Here is a 22,320-nt window from a genome sequence, read left to right as displayed (position 1 = left end):
TGCCCCATTAGGTATTATTTGATTTGATAAAATATTATACAAATCCCTCCAATATCATACACATTCCACCGAACTCCATCTAAACAGGGTATATGGACAATGCAAATAATAAAAAAACAAATAACCAAAAAGTTCCCAACAAATCTCCAGCATCAAGAAGAGCATCCAGAAGACGCAAGCTCGACCCAATCCGGCGTCGTAATCCGCATCGCCGGATCCTTAACAACAGCGGGCTTAACAATCCGCTCAACGAACCCATTCTTCGGAACCCGACTCCCACTCATTCCGGACCTCGCGAAATCAACAATCTGATGGCCCGCCCTGGCCATCTCCAACCGCAACCGATGATTCATATTAGGATACAACAGCAAATCGCCAGTTGCAGCGGCCAGCAATGTAGCCGCCAGCGAGAAGACATCCGACGCAGGCGTCGGCGCGATCTCAGTTGATGTCAGCGAAGCAAGCATTTCCGGCGCCGTAAAGGGCGGCGTGAACGACGACATCGACGCGCGCGTCGTATCAACCGGTGCATCCTCGTGCTCGGGGATATCAACGGTAGCAGAGAAATCCGCGAAGAGAGGCTCATACGGGAAAGCGACATCATCCGTGCAGTCATCTGTGTCGATGGGCCGGAGAAGGATGTTGTGTGGCTTGATATCACCGTGCACGACACCAGCGACTTGATGCAACCAGTTCAGGCCGGTGATTAGCTTGCGCGCGAGCTCCTGGTATGAAGCTGGGCCCTGGACTGGGTCGAACATAGTTGCGGTTACGGGCTGACGAGTGCGCGCAATCTTTGCTTGGTCTTCGATGTATGTTGCTAGTGAATTTGGGATGGCGGACATTACTAGTGCGCCTAGCTCGGCATGGTAGCCATGGAAGGGGACGATGTAATGTTCGTGGCCTTGGGTGAACATGAGGCGGGTTAGGGTTGCTGCTTCGGCGTTCAGGACTGGGCGCGCATCTCGGCGCAATGGTGCTTTCACGGCTAGCACTTGCGATCTTGAGGTTGGGGAGCTTGGGGGTGTGCCTGGGAGGGTTGTTTGGGGGCGTGGCAATGAGCGCGCTTTGTATACTATGCTCCAGACGCCGCGGCCAAACTCGAAGGAGCGGTCGTTTTCGTCACGACATATTTCGAGGTCGTCTGTGAATTGCAGAGTGCTGACATTATCTTTGGAGATAGATGGCGTTTGCTCTGTCTTTGAGTCATGGAATGGGCTTAAAGTTGATCTTGGGGGCCGTTCCTTGGCTATGGGAGTCACGGGTGGAGTGAGATTCGATGGGACTTGAGTAGATAGCGGAGGGCTTTTGCCTTGGGCTGTCTGGAGAGACAACTGGACTGGGGGATTGGCCATAGTGTGAATGCGCAACTTCGACAGCAGGATTTGCGGGCAAATCAGGGTCTATATTCTCTGGGGGAAGCGCCGAGACTAGTGAACTCGTTTTGATATCAGTAGCGCCACCGGGACAGTTCGCGATAGGCAATTAAGCCTCACCCACGGTTGGATCTATAATGATGACGGGGTGGCAAATGCACGTTTTTATGAGATTGGGCCTATAGGCCGTATAATATAGACAAAGAATAACTGTTGGGAAAAAGGCCATGGCTATAAAAGTAATCACAAAAAGCAAAGAAAAAAAAACAAAACCGGCCCACTTTGTCCGGTCTCGAACATAAGCAAAATGATAGAAAAGATAGAGCGTGACCGTGACAGTAAAATACTACGGTGGCAGTGGAGTGCAAACGGGAAATTAAATTGGGGGATTGGGTTTCTGCTTCATTTCCTTTTATTTCTTTTTTAATTTGTTTTTCAGATTAGGGTATTAGGGTTATTTATTATTTATTATTTAGTTTACCTAACTTATTTAGTTGCATTATCTATTATCTGGTTACCTATACGAAGTATACAGAGGCAAGTCAGGGTAAATAGACAATACGAGGTTAATAGGCGAACCCATCCTATGCCGGGTCGGGTACTCCGCATGCGTCTCAACGGCTGTCATTTATATGACATTCTGTAAACGTTTATGTATATGTTTATTTTTAGTTTTATATCTGTGTTTTGTATTGATGTTGATGTTTATATTTGTTTTGACCATTCTCTGACTATCTTTACTCAATGCACTTTATTCTACATGGCTCAACGCGACATCCAATCCTTTGACCTCGTGCCCGCATGCAACCAACCACATACAACCTGGAATACTCCTAGTTAGATTCACAATTATGTATTCCCATCCCGGGTTTCTAAAATTATACATATCCTTTTGCACAAAATGCTAATATACAAAGTAATATACAGAGTTATACACAGTGCCAACCTGGCCCTATCTCATCTTCGTTTTAACAAGATCATCCCCTATTTGAGCCTGGGTTAATGACCCGCCTAGAACTCGGCTGAGCCCGATGGTAGATAGCTTATCCGAAAGCTTCTCATATTTGATTGCAATCTCCACCATGGTTTGTGCAGAAAGAGTGCGGATTCGAACACCACTTAAATCATAGTCCACATTCTCCTGATAGGTGAATGCTGGATCCGACGTCGAACCATCCGGCAAGGGCATCGGCCCATATCCAGGCTTGAGTCGTCTTTCGGCGAAGTAGGCAAGGCTTGGAATATCCCGCACATGATTATTGATAGGCTCTAACGGGAAAGTGGATTCAAGGAATTCGGCGACCGACATCTTACCACGGAAGCCCATCAAGGCTAGCAGTGAAAAATGCCGATCGAGAACTAGTTGGACCATTGAGGTCGGTAGGTCAAAGACCTTCTTCAGAAGGGGCGGGTTGGGGTTTGGTTCGAAATATATGATTGAGCGCTCATCTCCGCTCACGCGAGGGTAAATCTCGTCCGGGTGGATGTAGAGAGGTTCAAAGGGTCGTCGGTCATGTAGCAAATTGCCATCATCGACATGGTTGGAGAGTCTAGCCAAGCGGAGATCATCGATTATATGATCATGTTTGTCCAACATGACGAAGTGAAGGTTTGCGCACAAAGTGGTATAACTCGATTTGAGAGATACCATACGATCTTCCAGAGCCTTCAAACTCTCAATACTCTCCTGGGGATCCGCAGCCGCACGCGCAAATGCCCAGCCGACTTCATCAAGCTCAAGTATTATGTTGGCAAGCTTTTGGCGGAAGTGACTTGCTGAATTCTCCCTGACAAGTTTTGTCAATGCTAGTCCACGCTTTCGAATTAATTCTTTAGCTTTAGGGTCTGTGGTGTCGAGGCTCGACTTGATACCCAGCTTATCTGCTGCATCGACGTCCTCGAGGAGCTTGTCGTGAAACGGGGTTTGAACCCGACGCTCATATGGTTGGCTATTTCTCCCGCGGTGAGCGATTTCTGGCACCAGCTTCACAGGGGGAAGCTTTCTGTTGGGTGGTGTGATAATGTCATTTTCTGCAGCTCTTGTAGCCACAAGCTTGCTGTTGTCGTTTATGTAATCCCAGCCCTGCCAGTGATGAGAGCGTTCGGGTTGAGCTGGACTGGCGAGCTCTATGGTGTGTAAGCCTATGGTCTCGGCGAATACGCCAGTTCGTCCGCGCTCCATAGCGGACCGAGGTAGCATATGCGGGATATCGGCGGAGGGCATTGTTGCAAGGACTCGTACAGCCCCGTACAAATTCATATCAGTTTGTCTTAAGCAACTATTCAAGAAGTGGAGAAACCAGCGGCTGGGTTTAAAATGATTCGCCGCAGAGGAACTATCAGGCAGATTAGCCAGGACAAGGAGTGTATCATTCTTTGGGATAATCTCAGAGCTTGCTTGGTCTCCAGGACCTTGTTCTGGAAGATTATCCGCGAAGAAATCAGCCCAGTCGGTTTTCCCATAGATGTGATCCTGGACGAGTTTATAACACGACTTGCTCTCGACGAGTGGCGTGAGAAGATCGCGAAAATGCATGTTTGGTTCAACAAGCACATGACGGCGTGGCTTCAGAAGTGTATTGACTTTAGAGGACAAAAAGCCACCTCCAGGCCAGAGGTCCAGAATGTCTACCGGTGGGTTTCGGCGAAGGTACGGCGATACGCGCTTGAGAACATCATCTGCAAAGTTCAAAGCGCATGAGTATATTTGTACCCATTGTGTATGATACTGAGACTCAAGACTTACCGAGTAGCCCATCACTCACGTATTGCGGTCGTGGCTTGACTTTCCCGCGTTGTTTCATGATCACAGGGTAAAGCCTCGTCGTCTCCGGAAACTTCGCCAACGTTTTTCGTTGGGGGTTGATTTTCCTCATTATTTAAGATCTGGCAAATGCCGAGGATAATCCTAAGTATAGCATGGAGGGATAGTGAGTACCAATCGAAGGAGATAATGCGCAAGAGTGGAATTTCCTTTTTTTTTGCAATTTACATCGAAGAGCGGAGAGGAGAGCGGAGAGACCTACCCTGCCCGCTCTCATCCCACCTCTCCCCTCACTAGGTTTATCTTCCAGGTCGCCCTAGATGCGGCTCTCACAATTGCCGCTGGTGTTTCCAGTTTTCGGAGGTTCCTATCATCTCACTATGCTATTTGAGGCTTGATCTTCGCTTAACTTCATTATCTTGGGTTCCCAATCCTCACCTACCCTTGCCTCTGCGTACCTTGTTGCCATGGCTTCCAATGCGATGGGAGCTGCCACTGGAGGCACTGCCCCTCAAAGTGTTGAGAATATTACGCGAATAGCGCAGAACTACGAGTACAACTCTTCCGTTCCGTTACGGTATTGGCTGAGGACCGCCGCGACGCTTTTACGTGAGGTTTGTTATGCTTGTTGCCTGCACTTGGATCATCACTACTTCAGACTTGCTAACTTTTCTTCGCTTGCTAGGCCCACATTTACGAACGCGAAGGACATGATGAGCAAGCCTATCTCATTCTATTTCGCCATGCTCAGTTGATTTTGGTCCATCTTTCCAAACACCCCGATACCAAGAAAAATGAGGAAGATCGCAAGGCCTTGGTCGCAGCCGAGAAAGAGGTTGAGAAAAACCTTAGCAAGCTGGAGATTCTGAGGCCACGCATCAATAAGCGATATGAGCGTTACACTCAGTTGATGCGGGAACGCGAATCTCGGAAACAGCCCTCACAGGCCAAAATCGTCGCCGAACCACGTGAACAAGTCCCGGATCCCGCTCTTGCCGGAGTAGCAGAGCCTTTGGAAGCTGGGGAGAATCGAGATCTCGCCGTACAGTTAGCCCAATCAGAACTCAACCGTCGAGCCACCGTCCGTGGCTCAAAGAATCTTTCTGCGCCATCTGCCGAAGAGCTAGAAGCTCGTCGCGTAGCTGGCGTATGGGGAGATTGGGACTATTCTTCAAAATCAGATTCTCGCACGGGTGGTCGCGACCTCAGTCGACGTGTTCAGAACATCGGGTCCGATTTCGATCACACAAATCAACCTTATGGCCAACGTGCCAAAGAGCCCGAGATTCCTTCGTCCGCTACTTCTGCGTATAATTATCCGACTGTGCCGCGCCAGAAGCCCCTGGAGCCCACTGTGTCTCCAGGCCAAATTGCCATCCTCGACAAGAATGCAGAACGGCAGGCGCCTCCGATATTGCCCCCGAAGGAGCACCTGGAGCCTAGCCGGGCATCCATTGTCGATGACCCTGCAACAGCTGTAGTGCCATCGCGGCCAGCGAAGGTATTACCAGGTCCGGCCCTGCCTCAGAAGATTCAACCTTCCGAAGAACCCACCGCCACACGTTCGGATCTCGATCCCTCCAGTTACACCTTTAAACCCTCAGCTTATCTCGAAAATGGTACCCCCTTGCGCTCGGTATTTTTGCCAGCGAACCTCCGATCCCGCTTCTTATCCCTGGCTGCTCCTCACACCCGCGCCAATCTTGAGACATGCGGTATTCTTTGTGGTACCCTTGTTTCCAACGCGCTCTTCATATCGAAGCTGGTGATTCCCGAGCAAACAGCAACGTCTGACACCTGCGAAACGGTCAATGAATCCGCTCTTTTCGATTACTGCGACTCCGAGGATTTGATGACACTCGGCTGGATCCACACACATCCGTCACAGACATGTTTCATGAGCTCCCGTGACCTACACACGCACTGCGGTTACCAAGTGATGCTCCCCGAGAGTATTGCTATCGTGTGCGCTCCAAGCAAAAACCCAGATTGGGGCGTGTTCCGATTGACTGATCCTCCGGGGTTGAAGACGGTTCTGAACTGCAACCAGACTGGTCTGTTCCATCCACATGCCGAGGACAATATCTACACTGGGGCCTTGCGACCAGGACATGTCTTCGAAGTCAGTGGGTTAGAATTCGAGACGGTAGATCTTCGGCCGGATGCCCTAAAGAACTAATTGCCTTGCGTTTAAATTCTTCGATACACACTAAGATACCATCATCGTCTGCATTGATTTGGGCTTTTGGTATGGCATTTCATATCAATAAGTTTCTTTTTTTCTTGTCTAGAAGGTTCATGGAATTGCCAATCATGTCAATAGCGTTGAATCTAGCTATTCGCATGTGTTTGCAATTGAAATATTTCCTGCTATAAAGACATCCATGGATGGGCACGTAGCTGACGTAGTTCACGTAACTGACGTAGCTGATATATTATGCTTGGATTTAGCAACATTTGAAGCGTCCTTAGATACTATTGATACTATTTAACACGGGCATTGCCACTTAAATCCAATACAACCTTAGAAGAGCCAAGAACTTCTCTCGTAATCATGCCACGCCTTACAAGGATATCCAGGTGTGTGACAGCTTGGCTTATTTCCCCACATAGATAACCGTCTCAACTTCCACTCCGCATTCGTCCATCTCTACTTTGTACTCCCCAGAGCTCAACATCTTTCATCAATTGATTTGAATTGCTCGCATGTCGTCTCCACAAGAAAATATCCCCTCCGACACCCCCACCTCCTCCATCTCCAACCCGGGATCAACATCCCAGACACCCCCCGAAAAACCACCCTACCAATCCGCCGCCTCCTACTTCTCCTACCCAGTCAGCCACGTTGTCTCAGGACTCTACCGCCGCATAACAGACCCAGACATAACCAAAGAAATGCCTTCCGTCATGCCATGGTCCCGCTCCTCCTCCAACTCCGAAGTCTTCACACCGCGCCGAACAGCTTCCCCCTTCCAACCACCACCACTCACACCCCTCACCCTCGAGATCCCCAGAGGGATAGACCTCCTCCAACAACAACTCCTAACCCGCGCCCTAGCCGAAGAAATCCGCCTGCTAGTCCCTCCCCGCCTCCAACTCGCGGAAACCTGGCGTCTAGCCTACAGCCTCGACCGCGACGGCGCTTCCCTTTCCACCCTCTACGAGAACTGCGCTGAGTTCTCCCACCGTAGCCCGCGGGCGGGCTACGTCCTCGTCGTCCGTGATTCATCCCCTTACAGCTCCGTCTTCGGCGCCTACCTGACAGACGCCCCGCACCCGGAGTCGCAGTTCTACGGTACGGGGGAGTGTTTCCTCTGGCGCGCAAGCGTGCTCCCCCCGCCCGCAAGTTTCCCTGTACCGGGCGAAGGACCACAGTCCGAGGAAGCCCTTGAGCGCGCCGGTCTCCCGCCTCCACCCTCCGCGGATACCACTACCGCTGGCCGATGGAGTACTCTCCGCAATGACAAGTCGAAGCCCGCACAGGCGGAATCACCGACTCACAATCTCAATATGAATATTAAGTCTAATCTCGCGGCTGCGAGTGGTGGTGTCTTGGCACCTCCATCGCCTTCTTCGATTCATACCCCTTCGCGGAGTGGCGCGAGTACCCCTGAACGCATTCGCTTCAAAGCTTTCCCGTACAGTGGCGTTAATGATTATATGATTTTCTGTGAAACTGGATTTCTCAGTCTAGGAGGCGGGTAAGTGATTTCTGTTCCCTGGGATGGTTATTGTTCTTGGCTAATATATGGGATAGTGATGGTCACTACGGATTGTGGCTTGACGACAGTCTTGAAAAGGGTATCAGTGCATCCTGCCAGACCTTTGGCAACGAGCCTCTTTCCGATGAAGGCGTCAAGTTCGATGTCCTTGGGGTGGAAGTGTGGTATGTCGGTTCTTGAACAACTACATATGTACAGCCTGGCACCTTGCACTAGATGTATAAAGCGCATGCCTCTGTGTCGGGGAGGATATACGTATTGAGGGGAGATCGATTTCGATATAGACATGGCCGATAGGAGCGGACTTTGGCATTCATCGAGATAGAAGACCCGGATACCGAACGAAAATGGCCATTGGGTTCGCCTAGTTCATCTTAATGGTTATTCGAATACCCAGACGGCGATGTGGTGCTGGCCTCTCTGCATTGTTGATTTTGTTTTGGGATTTGTCTTAATTTACTGTCTCTTTCATGCATCTCTTCCCTAATTATGTATGTGTCGTGGTGGAAAAGTTACAGGGACATTATCAAGTTTGATAGAACAATTTACACAAACAACTTCTTGACATTGCTCCTAGCTGGATAACTTTTTTTTTTTTTTTTTTTTGGTTTTTTTGGTTGAAAAGCACTCCGTCCATAATCAAACATACTCGTTGCACATATTTGAGATTGAAACATGTTCAACCTGTAGATCATCACGATTCCCTTCGCTCATTCCTTGCCATCCGCCTTTTTTTTCTTTTTTCCCCCATAATGTCGAACTCTCTCAATTCTCAAAGCAAAGATGGTGCTCTGAACGTAAGGTCAGCCTGAGCTTCTCGAATCGCTCTCGCAATAGGCCCTGTTCTCATCTGCTCGGGTGTCTCACGGCCGAGCTCATAGTCAGCCAATCGCAGCTCCTATATTGAAGTCAGTGGTCATTCAAATCAATCATCACGAGCTTCCTACCTCTGGTGAGAAATTTCTGTACCGCTCGTGGTAACAAATTGAGTGGTATCGATTGGTGAAAGTTGCAGGATTGGCGAAAGTTCCAGTATTGCGAATGTCCCTCTCCTCCCAATACCAATTGCTATCAAGTAAACATATCATATTGGCCTCTTTTCTCACACAAGAAGACTTTAGACCAAGACCGTATACTTACCGATCGTGATCACGAGTGTCGGGTGCACGGGATGGAACAGGCCGAGTAGAGGGAGACCGGAACGTGCTGGGTGTAAAAGTTCGAGGAGGCTGAAGTGTAGACCCAGAGAATAGACTTGGGCCGGAATTCCCAGGACGTTGATTGAAGCTTTGATTATGGCCCGCAAATGGGAAAGATACAGGTGGAGCGCTCGTTGTCCCACCATTGACCACACTGGGGTTCAAGCCGGATGGACCACTGGGGCAAGGTGTGGCTGAAGTCTGCATGTTAGACGCCGAAGTGTATGGCCACGAGAGTTGATGGCCGGGTGTGCTGTTCTGGCCCTGAACTCTGGAATCCGCACATAGTACCCCGAAAGGATTGGCAGATGTACCATTGCAAAGAATCCCTTGTGGTACGAGGAACGACTCCTGAGATGGACAATCATAAGCTGAACATTGTCCAGGATGCTTGATTGTTCTAATTCTTGGCGTTGATTCCTTTGCAAATTTGAATTCTTTCAATACTTGCAGGCTCGTTTGCAGCTTCTCCAAGTCACCATTTACTTCGTTTCGCCAGCTCTGTACCCCATCGCATATACCAGCGAAAAGGTCTTCAATTTGGCTATCGTCCATGTTGGCGATCTTTTGGGTTGTCAAGACGCCATTCAGAGGGCTGAGGAGGCAACTTTCAATCCCGAGAGTTGCAACGTTGTCTATAAAGATCATAAGCGCGTTCTATTTCTGGTCAGTATATTGCGCACAGTAAGATTATAGTCTTTCGTTGGTTGTCCCAACTCACGTTGTAATATGATTGGAACTGGTCGACGATGTCCGAAGCTGCGGCCTGGTTGCATACTAACTCCACGTTCTGAGTAGCCACCTTAAGCTCCTCCATGTTGAAAGTGTTGAAAGTATTGTTCACAGTTGAAGGAAGGCTCTGCTGTAGGTTGGCGAGCAGGCGGTCATTTCTGGATTTTTGCATCCTGGCAAGGAAGCTTCGCTCAACAGGCAATGGATGACCTCGAAGAAAGCTTCCAATCATAGGCATTGGGTGGTCTCGCTTGTGGGAAGCAGTCAACTCGTCTACCTTTGCCAATAGTTTGCCTTTCATTCCATCAAGATGGGGTTGGATTAAGATCCGCATTATTACCACAGATGTGTGTTTATCCGTAAGGTGGTCCAGGAGAAGCGACACAAAGTTCTGGGTGATCTCCCATGATTTCATCAAATGGGCTCGAGCGATTTCCCCCAAGGCTGCGACTGGTCTCGAAACAGGTTACCCACCAGGAGGTGACTAGAACTGCCTGGAAATTCAAGTCCTCGGTCGCGGGACATTTGTTCAATGACTTCTAGTTCGAAATCGAATCGACTCCTGTGTTCCGGTCGTCTGATCTTTGCGTAAGGGTTGCAAGGGTGTGGCAACGAGAGTATCGGATTGTTGACCCCATGAATGAATTGGTGGCAACCGTAGACCTCCATAACGTGTGCAAAATTCTCGTTCAAGTCACGAATGAGAGCACGAAGACGTCGAGGGTCACGAGTCTTAAGTTTGCCCGAGGTAGCAAAGAAGTCGTCTGTGTACATGCCATTCAATGCTTGTTCGGTTATGCGCTGAAAATCACTGCTCAGATTGAAAAGAAAAGCTTCTTTCTGCCGAATGGTTCCTCGAGGAGCGTTTAACTTGGCCAGCGTCAGTTGATTTTCCAGAATACTTTGGTTGATTTCGGAAACCAGATCCGGGAGGCTGCTTTGAACGTGGTTCAAAAGAAGAGTACTGAGTCGACGCCGAAGGTTGTTGGTTCCTTTGGATTGTGTTTCCACAGTTTTCCAATCCCCTCGCTCGAAGAACTCCTTCTCCTTCTCGTCTCTCTCTTCGTCAGGCACATCGCGTGTCTCATAACATCGGGTGCACACTAAATGCAAGCCCAGTGGCAGTTCGGATGTTGCTTCTTTGATAGCCTTCAGCCATAGCTTTTCCTCGTCTGACGATCCTTCGATTGTATCGAGATGGGTGATAATTCCTAAGATCCTCTGTCGTCCTCGGTCATACTTGTCAGCAAAATCGGTTATCCTTTGAGCACAAATTTCGATTTTTGCCGATACCACAGGGAGAATGATGCTGCGTGCATTGAGCACGTAACTTTCGATGCGAAGACGGCCAAAGCTCTTTGCTTCATATCCACCATCGATTCCTTCCGCGAAGTACAGCCTGGGCATATCGACAAGGGTGAGGTCAGGTTGATCGGGACCAGAAACCTCGACGATGAGGACATCGTCACTGAAGCCATCCTCGACAGAGGGTGTAATGAATTCGGCGGCTTGTTCAATCAGTGATACTGACTGCTCAGGACTTTCATGAACAGTAGACACGAAAGGTCTAAGGTTCTCGAAGTCTTCGTCGCTTTTCTTCGATGGGCCAGGGCGGACGCTAACTTTGAAGCGTGGAGTTGACTGATGGCGTAACACGACCTCTGTAACAAACCCAGTGTGGAAATCCTTCCTCACTGGAAAGTCCACACGAGAAATTGATTCGATAATAGAACGCTTTGCGTTGGACTTGGAACCACAGATAATCATCTGCGGCAAGTCAACAAATACACCGACACCGAGACCTCTGAGGTTGTCGATGGTATCAAGGAGGGAGACTTGATCTGCCTGTGGCTCAGGCAGGGCCTCGTCAGACTCGTCCGGAGCAGGCATGGTAAGATTGAGAGGTAACAGATAGGTAGCACGTAACAATAAAGATAGAATGGCTTGTCTGATTGAGGGAAAGATAAAGAAGAGAGTGGGGGGAAGAGAAGAAGAAAGAAAAAGAAAAAGAAGGGAAGGAAAGAGACTCTTATATTGAAGTAAACAACGGCCTTGACGGCCTGAGGCTGGTAAAAAGTCAACAAACTTGCCAACCATCGTCACGGCGATATCAGGCATGGTTTCTTATATCCCTGTACATAATCCTGGCTTCAGACATTCTCTCTTTCCATCGTATCGTTTGCCACGCTCCTATGCTATCCCTGTATTGCCTACCCTTAAAGAACATCAAGATTGCTACCATTTTCGTCCTACATTGCGATAATGGATGGTACTTGATTTCATCCCTTCCTACCTGGACCTGTATTTCAGGCACTGGAATGGTCAGTCTAGATCCTACACAATGCATTTGTGAAAAGTCAACGGACTGCACAAGTCTTAGGGTAGATATTGAACAAAATAGAACATGGCTGTTAATAATATTCACCTATATATGTCAAAGGCGGGTAAAGATGACATTGCTCGTATTCTTATATCGCCGAATAAGAGCAGAGCATAATAGCATACTAGCATGTAAGACGTGCTAACTCCGTGAGCTATAAGAATGATTATTATTTAGTCCCTTAGAGCTCTGTTTGCTTTAGGTTCCTTTGTTACCTGGGTCTATATAATTTTGGACTTCTGGTGCTTCTCATCAATCAACCGTCATATGTGATAGGTATCTTCTTATCACAGCCTCTATTTTTATATATAAAGACCGTATACCTTCACATCCTTGCTCAGCATTTTTCCTCGGTCAGCAAACCCCAAGTGTAGATTATAAATGAGTGGCTTGATACCAATATCTCACACGGGGGAATCGCACGGTGCCAACAACACGCAGATGAGCTCATTCCCAAATCTAGGTGGGTATTCCAATACCCTTTGTTTGATATCACCCATAGTGACATGATCTGTTTTCTATAGTGGCAGTAGTTAGTGCTCCCTTCCCTCCATCGTCTTCATACACATAAACAATACATTACATTGTGGCTTCATCTACTTGCCTGTAAACTCTAACACCCTTGATGCAATTTTCGAGTACAGAATACGAAGTAGCCACAAGTTAGCGTTTTAGCCCACAACGAATACACTTTTAAAAGGGGAATGCGTCCATGTTAAATATGCACTTCCTCTGAAAGTGTACTCGTTGAACATGCACTTTAAAACGAGATAAAATGCTAAATCAATAGTTCTTCATACCCTAAAAGGTACCTAATTTCACGATTTATCGTCCAGTGGGAATTATCGTTGGCTGGAGCACACCAATACACAGTATGTGTGTTGGGCACTTGGCACGATTATCCCAGCGAAGCAATTATTTCCTTTCCCTCCCATACCGCTATGTAGTGCCACTCATAGTGATCTTGGCTGTTCTTCACTAGCTTGTTTCACAAAGTCTGTTCATAATTGCTACTAGAGCTTGGGGTTGGGTCTTCTAAAATTTATGTCGAATTCTGTCAGATTACATATGTTGAAAACAAGGAATACAAAGGGGTTGTTTAATCCCAAGTAATAGCAGTCAGACCCGTCGACTAACTAACTAGTAGCTGTAGTTTGATTGGTCTAAAATGATAAGCGTAATTATTCTCGGATGAGCGCTTCCAAGGGTTGTGCAGCAATTCTATTTTGACTTTGATATTTTTCCCTTTTAGGTAAATGAAGTATCGTAAGGCGTAGCCCCACGTTTCAAATTAATTTAACCTGGAACATCCCGAAGTCATTGTCTAAATAAATTTCCGCATTTTATAACTTCTCAGCCCATATTTACTAACTAAATGGCCCTGAGGTCGTATCGGGGCAAGTCTCCTCCGACCCTTCTCCCAACCCTAGCACTACTTGATTAATAAAGCGCCTACAATAACCTATTGACAGAATGTGGAGTCCTTTGTCTGAAGGCTAGTTCTGCTACATCAACTATCAAGAAAGGAGGAAGTTTCCGACCGAGTTACATCTATTTAAATTGTACTCTATCATTCTGTGAACGAGAACGAGCCTTGGTCATTATATATATAACTGTAGCCCTTCCTATTCCCGTCAAGCTCGAAATATCATTTATTCATTCTTTTATCTCCAGTCTGGTACTTGAGCAGCCTCTCATTTATATTTGATTCTAAGGAATCTTGCTGATTACTACTTCTTTGGAAGCGAGTTCTATCGGTATTGCAAACAACTTTGCCATATCCTTCCAAAATGCACTTCAAAGCCTTCTGCACGGTCGTCATCTCCGCGGCCTTTTTTGCGTTAGCATTGGCAAAGGATTCACGTACCTTTGCCGTGAACCATTTCTATGGCAATGGTGCCTTGACAATGGGCCGAATGGATCCGATCATGGACCCTGGAAAGGCAGCTACCCACTCGCACGCCATCCAAGGAGGAAGCAACTTCAATCTCACCATGACAGACGACGCCCTCATGGACTCAAACTGCACCTCATCCCTCGTCAACGCCGACAAGAGTAACTACTGGACTCCATCGCTATACTTCCAGGCCGAAAATGGTAGTTTCCTCTCAGTCCCAATGTTCTACATGAATGTCTATTACTTCTTCGAAGCAACCGACGACGAGATCAAACCTTTCCCCGTTGGTCTGCGCATGTTTGTCGGCAATAGTTCCCTGCGTACACCACCCCCGGGCGGTGCGGGCAATGTACTCGACACAAACCAGGGAGCTATACAACCTGTCCAGTTCACATGTCCCCGCTCCTCCTACGATATACCCTCCTACCCACATGATTCAGATGGGCTTCACGGCGTTGGTATTCAAGATCCAAATAATGCCGGAGCTGGCGCTGGGTTCCCACATATGAACTGCGATGGCTATGCGTCGCCCCTACGTGCTGATATTCATTTCCCATCGTGCTACAATCCTAAGGCTGGGCTACATGACTACAAAACAAACATGGCCTTCCCTAGTAGCAAGGGCACCACTGGTGGCAAGGCAAATTGTCCAACTGGTTGGATTCATGTTCCTCATATCTTCTACGAGGTGTACTGGAATACACCGCTGTTTGCTGACCTATGGACGGAGGGCACTGGCTCACAGCCTTTCATTCTCAGTAACGGCGATCGGACGGGGTATTCACTTCATGGTGACTTTGTGAGTATACAAATGACCACTTTTATATGGTGATATGCCGGGGACCACGGGCTAATACAAATATAGATCTCTGGATGGGATGAATCAGTCTTGCAGAAGATCATTGATAACTGTGATGCTGGGGATTCGGGAATGGACAAGTGTGCCGACGCTGGTTTCATCAACGACGCCTCAACTACATGCAACATTCCTAATCTGGTTCCTGAGCCGATTGATGGTGTCCTTGAAAGATTGCCTGGAAATAACCCGCCGACCGGTTGGGGTCAGGGTGGAGAAGATGGGATTGCTAAGCAAAAGGTCAGGAGACACATTCATGGACACTCGCGTGGAAAACATATTTAAATTTGCTTCTATACTGTGAGAAGAACTTTATCTGTTTCCGGGGGAGGGGGTTTGGAGAGAGCTTGCCATCTATTTTAGAACCTATCGGAATAAGATAAAGTTGTATGGATCAGTATGCATTCAGGACGAGTAAAACCAAAGGGAATCAAATTAAGATAAAGATTGTTTAAGGAGAATGATATGCGGTTGAGGCCGGGTTGAAATATGCGCGACTTTATATCACAAAACATACCCTACAGAAGCATAACAAGAACTCCATTCTTGGCCAATATTGCTGGATTATATTTGGAGTCTATAACGCTGCAGTATAGACTCGGAAGGTGTCGGGGAGAAGTGGCCCTCTATTTCACAAGTATCCTCCGATGAATCTACTTTGTACCCTGACTCTACTCAACCTAGTCTCCGGGCATGCCTACAATATAAAAACCAACCGGATTGGCCCCCGCAACATCCGGCAGGTGGGGTCCGGGATTAACCAGAACCCTTAGCTGATCTCCACTTCCTTCTATGAGATTCGACCTATAACCGCTTTGGTGTAGTATCTGGAGATTCTGAAACACCATTACAACCAAAGAATTAATATGAAAAATTAATAGGGGCGCTTGGCTCCATCCTCACTCGGTAATGTGGTTCCAACTCGGCGTTCGGCTTCGAGCTCTTGCTTCAGTTGGATAAAGCGCCTGCATAGTCAAACGCAACTAATTAAACTGCAACAGGATTGAACTTTGATTGATTGATCCTCGCTCGGCATATTTTGGCCATCCCTGTAAACAGGACCGAGCTTATACTCGAACGTAACGTCGCATGCATAAGTCCAATACATTGCCTTCTATATAAATTGAGTAGATTTATTCTGCGCTATACTCTCGGAAACACCAGTACTTTCCCTTATCCTCAAGTAATATCTCTTTCTTTCTCTCTTTCTTTCTTTTTCCCATGTTGTCCATCACCATTTTAGCACTGGTTGCTGCCGCCCAGGCACACACAGTCGCTTGGACCAAAGGCATGTATTGCTCTGGGGGTCCTGATCTTTCTACCGTCAACCTCAATACCAACACAGCCGTGGGGCCCCTTTACAATCTCACTAAGCAGGACTGGTGGTTCCAACATGAACGTGGATGCGATAAAGCACCACCGATGGACGGCGATATTCTCGAACTCCCCGCTGGTGGAAGATTTACCGTCGAACTCGCCCATAACCGGGCGCAGACTACACTGTCATACGATGGACAGTACGCTTCTGTTTGGCCAGATGGAAAGGATCATCCAGAAGACTGGACAGGCCCTGGAAGTCCGCCAGAATGCATCCAGGACGATGGAGCAATGCATACCAACAATCAATCCATGGCTGCTGGTACTGCGTTTGCGATCAGCTATCATTCAGACTTAGCCGAGGTCACAATCGAGAATTTAGCCGTATTTACGGTTTTGGAGCAGTAAGTAATTTTTTTTTTTTCAATAGGTGGATACATGAAATGATTGAAATTTCTAACCAATATTGAAGCACACCGTGGAAACGTATCGCTACATATGAAGTTCCGGCCGATCTTCCTCCTTGCCCTCGGGGTGGCTGTACATGTGCCTGGCTATGGGTAAGTGAATAAACCACGTATACCACAACATACATTAACCAATTAACAGGCACCGAATGGCTGTGGACAAGCTAACATGCAAGTACCTATTATCAGAGTCAATAATCCTGATTGCTAACTTGGGAACTAGGTACATGGCTGGCTACAAATGTAATGTGACGGGCTCAACATCGTCCAAAAAGGTCGCCCCTGCTCAAGTCGCTGTTTATTGCGAAGATGACTCGACTAAGTGCGTCAAGGGCGCCAAACAGATGGTTGCTTTCAACCGTACGATATTTGACCCACTGGTTGTATTTTCTTTTCGTACCGTTGACTGAATCGAGCAGAAAAAACCGGAAACAATGTTCAAGTACCCAGCGGCAAAACACCAATGTACAACACGGCATGGGGATGGAAATCAGGTTTGTATTCATTCCGAGCGACTCCTCAGCAGCAAAATGATGAATGCTAATGTCGACTTTGCATATCGAAAGGTGCCCAAAATGATATTTTTGTGTGATTGGGGCCAACTATAGCAAGCAAGCAGTTTGTTTGTGAAGAGTATATTCATCTGGATGCGAGATAAATTCTTTCATAATACAAGCCAAGCTAATCCGTGGGGTCTGCTTCCACTTCTGGCTTTGGGATAACTTTCCATTATAAGCAAGTTGTTAATTATGCTTTGCGGCCTCAGAAGAACCTATATAATACTGATATTTTAGGCTCTATTTGAACGAAATAGCTGACAAGAGATACAATTAGAATATTAACGGTTAGGAAGCTTAGTAATAGTATGGATTAGTGATTGAGGATAGCTTGGGTCCGAGATAATTAGCTATATTCGATAAGTATCCATTCCATAGCCAATGGATTTTGAGTGCCAGGCATGATCCGGTACATATGCGAAATCCCGAATTACAAAGGATCAGGGATAATAGAAGCAAAAAAAAAAAAGCAAAGACATGATACCCAGCTCAACAAACAACCCGATGCCATGTCATGCTACTGAAACTCAAGAGGCGCCCTCACTTGCTTTGTCGGTAACTTCTCGTCGGTAACTTCTCGTCGGTAACTTCTGCGGATGCTCCTGCTGCAAGGTCATAGGCAAAGTGAACTCCAGCCCCGATGGTGCCATCTTATCCTGAAGCGATGGGCGCTTCCATAGGGAACGACCCAGCCAAAGCTCTACGCCGTCGGCGACGGATGAACCAAAAGGCTGCGAGGACTCCAATGAGGAGGGAAATACCCGCGCCTAGGCCTACATCGAGACCCACGCCGAGGGTATTATCGCTTTTAGTATCTCCTGTCGGTTCAGGCGGCGCTGAAGTCGCGGAAGAATCGGATTGGGCGATTGTGGACGTGCTTGATGGGGAGAGGGTGACTATAGTAATTTCAGTAACACTGTAGCTTTTTCCGAGGTAGAAGGTCTCTGTGGCGTTGTTGCAATCATAGAACGCCTCGTGGCCGATGTAGTAGAACGTCGATGTGCCACAACTGGCAACGCTGTTTCCGCCCTCTAGATAGAAGGATTAGTTAGACTTGGGCATCATTTAAGACGGGCCAGGCTACTTACAGCATTCGATATGTGCGCACTGCGATGGACACCTGGGGACCGACACGTTCATCCAGTATTTCGTGCCAACGTTCGCCAAGGTGGTGAGACAGAGACCGTTGGTGGAACATACCTCTTCCTCTCCGCAGCACTGAGGAACGCTCCCATCCTGCGAGCAAGGAGTTCGACCGATATCCTCATTTCAATGCCAATTGGAATATCTGGTCATTGCGTTCGTATTTGGGGCTTGAAGCGCTAGAGGTTGGGGTGGAAGTTGGAGGTTGGAGAGGACGAGGCGAGGCTAGGCTCGCAACTGGTGAGAACTCAATTTAAGTCTGTTACAAGATGAAGCGCAGGGCTAGCTGTGAGGCTAGCGACTACTCCGCGTGGGGAAGACTGGTGGCGAAAAGCAACTCGTCGCTAAAGATCATGGCTGTCCTGATTTTCCCGTAGAATGGGGTGCAAGCATTGATCAGCGCATCGCACAGCTGCCCAGAAACGGCAGAAGGCCCGGGGGTAGGGGACGTGCGCAGTTTGTTAGTCTATACGGAGTCTGGTGAGGAGAGGAGGTCCGAAAGAGGATATCCAGAGCACTTTTGACAAGTGCCAACCAACCGTCAGGTATCAGGATCACCCTGCGCCTCGTGGGGACAACAATGTGCGTAGTGTTTGGACCCCATTTGGACCCTTTTCTTCGTTTTCGGCGCTATCGAACACTGCGCATTGGCTTTTGCCCCGCTGAATTACCCCTGAAGGTTATCCTGGTGGGTCTTGGATAGTTTCGCCTTATTTTTTTCTATGTAAACGGCGCAGCCAAGTAACGCTAGCCTATATATAGATTATGCGTTATATTAATACAAGGCGAAAAATCAGAACTCATAATGGACCGCTTGCTAGTAATGTGAGCACCACCTAATCGAAGGAAGTCAAAATATCGCGATTATTCCACTGGCGGGACAGAGAGAACTATATTAGATCAATACTTATATCGCGATGGCTGAATCAACCACAGTACGTCTAGTTTCGAAACACAATATTAAAATGGTATGGGGAGATGATGTGCTTAAATTTAGTTAAATATAAACACGACCTTCCCTCGGTTCACACACATCATCCGACGTAAAAGTACAATGATACAGCTGCGATATCGCAGCCCCAGTGCGAGTCAAACCAGCAAGTTCTGCGTTCGGTAGCATATGTTGCAGTTCCTCGTTTCCACTCTCTCTCCCACTGGCATCCTCATCACCATCGATCCGATGTGATAATACCATCGGGCCTCGGTCCGAGTAGATGCCCGGAATCTCACCCCACTGCACAGGTTTGAGCGCGTGGTTGGCGGTATTTTCCATGCTGGACGTCATAGGATGGCAGGCGGCGCTAATCGCCGCACTACACTGTGCTACCAGCGGCATCGGGGACTCAAAGCGGCGCAGGCCCAGGAGTATTATGACGAGAAGTAGCGAACAGCTAAGGATAATGGCGAACAAAATAGCAACAGGTGAGAAGCCACATGTGTTAGACCCATAGAAAGAGATAGGCTCGTCTTTTATATCAATGGGAGAGATCTGTACGAAGAAGAAGCTTTCTGAGACGAGCCAGTGGAGAACTGTGGAGGCGATGAGGAGCGGGAGGCTGTACCGATACGGCAGTGAGAGGTAGTAAGTAGAGCGCTGGGCACCACGGGGCCAGGAGACGCGCAGTGGTTTTCGATTTCGCGCGTAGTTGTTGTATTCCATGGCTCCGAGCATAGAGGTCAGCACGGCATTGAGCATGAAGTAGGCAATTGAGGCAAAGAGTTGTAGGACATTGGGCAGGAGGATCGTGGCGAGTGTACCCGTTGCGCCGGGTACGTCGGGCATGTCTACTAAAGTTGATGGGCGTGCTTCGCCCAAACTGTTGTCCCAGATGGTTTCGCGAGAAAAATTGGAAAACAAGGCAGTAGCGACGGTGAGACCGTAGATGCCCGGGCCAATTATACAGAGAGGTCTGAGATGTCAGTATAATTCAACTTATCACATGGAGCTGCTTACATGGTGATTGTAGAGATCCACAGTCCCGTGCTCATGACTTGAAACCATCGTTTTCGGGAAGGTAGTTGAAGTGGAAGCTTTGAGTATACTGGAATATCCAACATCTTATCCTTCTTTTTCGCCTTTCTACGCCAGCCCTGAGACCCCTTCACGACCTGGCACTTAGACAGCAGACAGCCTCCCTCTGTTGTAGGATCTGGACAAGCAAGGTAAGATGCGATCGCGTCCCCAATTGTAAGGAACAACTCCTCCCTATCATCGCGCGCGGTCAATAGTGCGCAGATAAGTTTTACTAAGTTACACCCAATAACAAGCAGACAAATTGGCGGGCTAAACATCATTCGGCAAGACTCGTCCCTGGGAACTGTCAAACAGTGCTTAATTCGACGTGTCTGCCTCAGTTTGGTTGGTCGAGGGGGGGCTAGGACAGAGAAGCAGCTGAAAGATTGTCACATTTCCCGCGAAGGAAGCATCGGTCCAATTAGAGGGATCGTCAAGTGAAGCCTGCACCTCATCCTCGCTGGCTTGGTGCAGAACTTCTTTCAAGCGTTTGGTATCTGGCGTGTTGGGATACAAAGAGTCCCATGAAACGTTCCTGAATCCGTTCTCGGTGGGGATTTGCGCTTGTATCCATGGGATAGGTGCCATAACTGGGTAGACGGTCCATTCCTCTCCATCAACCATCTCATTCACAATATCTTTGGTGCACATATCATGAGTATTATTACACATCCATAGGAAGCTATCGCCATCGTAATATTGCCTATCGGGATTTGGTAGTCCCATGAACGCCAAGGGTTCGCCGTCCGGCATTGGATCGTCCGTCACCAAAATAAGCATCCTTTGCCCGGACACATAGTCTTGCGCGAAAGTGTCAATGCACTCTTGGACGGGAAGTCTCTTGAGATCTGAACGACTCATCTCGGCTCTAACCGTTTCTATATCCAGGCCAACGGCATCTTCGAAGCACCCATTCCAAGACGCCGACCCAGTTCCGTTCATCGGACCAGGGGGTGCTATCACCACTGCATACTCTGCCGGGCCGATTGAGAAGAAAATAGCGGAGTTGTAACTAGCAAGGAAGAATTCAATCAGTCATAGTCAATTATACAATACTAACAACTTCCAAACCAACATCAAATGAATAGGCAGTGATGTAGCCAGCAAGATCCACCCAAGCAGCTGCCTCTTTCCCCGCTCCCTCCAAAGCAAGCCCCAGATATTGGGGACCCCAATAGGCAGCCATACCCGCTTACTGTGGGCTGTATCAACCTGCTCGCGAGACGGTGACGCAAGACACTGCATGCAGTAGTTACTCGCTCCCAACAAGGCTGTGCTTAGAATGTTAATCACAAGATGTAGTCCTGTCGTCCAGTTCTTTGCAAGGGAACATTTCCCTATATATAGCGCTGCGAAGGAAAACCCATGTTCACCATTTTTTGAATAGGCCAAGCCCACAGCGATGATCGTCAGAAAGATGTTTATGGTGAGAACGGTGGCAATAATCCATGAACATAGCACGACACCTTTAATCCAGGCGCGGCTATTGGGTGCGCTCGAAGTTGAATTATTTGAGTCTGCTTTTGTTGTGTTGTCGGATAGCCATGCTGTGAATGCGAACTTCGATAGTAGACTAGGCTTTTCGTTTGTGTCTGGGTCCTCTGTGCGGTTGAAGTTGAACATAATGGTAATAGGGCGGCAGTGGTCTATAAAGTTACATAGTTCCCAAGGATAAGGCCTGTCAAATGGGTAAGATACAACGCTATGAGAGGAGCGAAGTTCAATGTATTCTCTCCATGTGCCAGGCCTAAATTTTGCTAGAATGGGCATGGATCCAAGGGTATCTCGGACTATATAGGAATCAGTATGCCAAGTAACCCTGAAGCGAACCCCGCACGACTCAGCCACGAAAAACGGTTGATGTTGATCCTCGTGTCCTTTTTTAGAAGGATCGTC

At 48.0% G+C, this 22,320-nt stretch overlaps 9 protein-coding genes across 9 annotated transcripts; 4 read left to right on the top strand and 5 right to left on the bottom strand.

The window, feature by feature from the left end:
• Positions 1 to 152: 152 nt before the first annotated feature.
• Positions 153 to 1,355, bottom strand: N7487_010177 (protein kinase domain-containing protein; the record flags this gene model as incomplete). Its single annotated transcript, XM_056877907.1, has 1 exon — positions 153 to 1,355. One exon carries the CDS (start codon positions 1,353 to 1,355, stop codon positions 153 to 155), a length of 1,203 nt encoding a protein of 400 aa, XP_056726487.1.
• A 973-nt stretch (positions 1,356 to 2,328) lies between these two features.
• Positions 2,329 to 4,180, bottom strand: N7487_010176 (uncharacterized protein; the record flags this gene model as incomplete). Its single annotated transcript, XM_056877906.1, has 2 exons — positions 2,329 to 4,055; positions 4,123 to 4,180. 2 exons carry the CDS (start codon positions 4,178 to 4,180, stop codon positions 2,329 to 2,331), a joined length of 1,785 nt encoding a protein of 594 aa, XP_056726486.1.
• A 427-nt stretch (positions 4,181 to 4,607) lies between these two features.
• On the top strand, positions 4,608 to 6,319 carry N7487_010175 (putative endosome-associated ubiquitin isopeptidase (AmsH); the record flags this gene model as incomplete). Its single annotated transcript, XM_056877905.1, has 2 exons — positions 4,608 to 4,754; positions 4,826 to 6,319. 2 exons carry the CDS (start codon positions 4,608 to 4,610, stop codon positions 6,317 to 6,319), a joined length of 1,641 nt encoding a protein of 546 aa, XP_056726485.1.
• Positions 6,320 to 6,846: 527 nt separating this feature from the next.
• Positions 6,847 to 8,042, top strand: N7487_010174 (putative oxidative stress response protein Oxr1; the record flags this gene model as incomplete). The annotated part of the gene is made up of 2 exons (XM_056877904.1): positions 6,847 to 7,841; positions 7,898 to 8,042. 2 exons carry the CDS (start codon positions 6,847 to 6,849, stop codon positions 8,040 to 8,042), a joined length of 1,140 nt encoding a protein of 379 aa, XP_056726484.1.
• Positions 8,043 to 8,634: 592 nt separating this feature from the next.
• Positions 8,635 to 11,683, bottom strand: N7487_010173 (uncharacterized protein; the record flags this gene model as incomplete). Its single annotated transcript, XM_056877903.1, has 5 exons — positions 8,635 to 8,760; positions 8,810 to 8,930; positions 9,003 to 9,718; positions 9,783 to 10,193; positions 10,268 to 11,683. 5 exons carry the CDS (start codon positions 11,681 to 11,683, stop codon positions 8,635 to 8,637), a joined length of 2,790 nt encoding a protein of 929 aa, XP_056726483.1.
• A 2,280-nt stretch (positions 11,684 to 13,963) lies between these two features.
• N7487_010172 (DUF1996 domain-containing protein) lies at positions 13,964 to 15,211 on the top strand (the record flags this gene model as incomplete). Its single annotated transcript, XM_056877902.1, has 2 exons — positions 13,964 to 14,869; positions 14,936 to 15,211. The coding sequence occupies 2 exons, from the start codon at positions 13,964 to 13,966 to the stop codon at positions 15,209 to 15,211; spliced, it is 1,182 nt and encodes a 393-aa protein (XP_056726482.1).
• A 936-nt stretch (positions 15,212 to 16,147) lies between these two features.
• Positions 16,148 to 16,921, top strand: N7487_010171 (lignocellulolytic auxiliary activity family 14 protein; the record flags this gene model as incomplete). Its single annotated transcript, XM_056877901.1, has 3 exons — positions 16,148 to 16,647; positions 16,716 to 16,803; positions 16,853 to 16,921. 3 exons carry the CDS (start codon positions 16,148 to 16,150, stop codon positions 16,919 to 16,921), a joined length of 657 nt encoding a protein of 218 aa, XP_056726481.1.
• Positions 16,922 to 17,918: 997 nt separating this feature from the next.
• Positions 17,919 to 18,502, bottom strand: N7487_010170 (uncharacterized protein; the record flags this gene model as incomplete). The annotated part of the gene is made up of 3 exons (XM_056877900.1): positions 17,919 to 18,296; positions 18,356 to 18,374; positions 18,468 to 18,502. The coding sequence occupies 3 exons, from the start codon at positions 18,500 to 18,502 to the stop codon at positions 17,919 to 17,921; spliced, it is 432 nt and encodes a 143-aa protein (XP_056726480.1).
• Positions 18,503 to 19,407: 905 nt separating this feature from the next.
• On the bottom strand, positions 19,408 to 21,501 carry N7487_010169 (uncharacterized protein; the record flags this gene model as incomplete). Its single annotated transcript, XM_056877899.1, has 4 exons — positions 19,408 to 20,320; positions 20,365 to 20,656; positions 20,793 to 21,436; positions 21,485 to 21,501. The coding sequence occupies 4 exons, from the start codon at positions 21,499 to 21,501 to the stop codon at positions 19,408 to 19,410; spliced, it is 1,866 nt and encodes a 621-aa protein (XP_056726479.1).
• Positions 21,502 to 22,320: the final 819 nt, after the last annotated feature.

The sequence above is a fragment of the Penicillium crustosum genome (assembly GCF_028827405.1).
Source record: "Penicillium crustosum strain IBT 35664 chromosome Unknown utg000004l_segment0_segment0, whole genome shotgun sequence".
NCBI classification, from domain to species: Eukaryota; Fungi; Ascomycota; class Eurotiomycetes; order Eurotiales; family Aspergillaceae; genus Penicillium; species Penicillium crustosum.
Note: the sequence above shows the minus strand (reverse complement) of the source record. Positions and strands in the feature narration are given on the sequence as shown.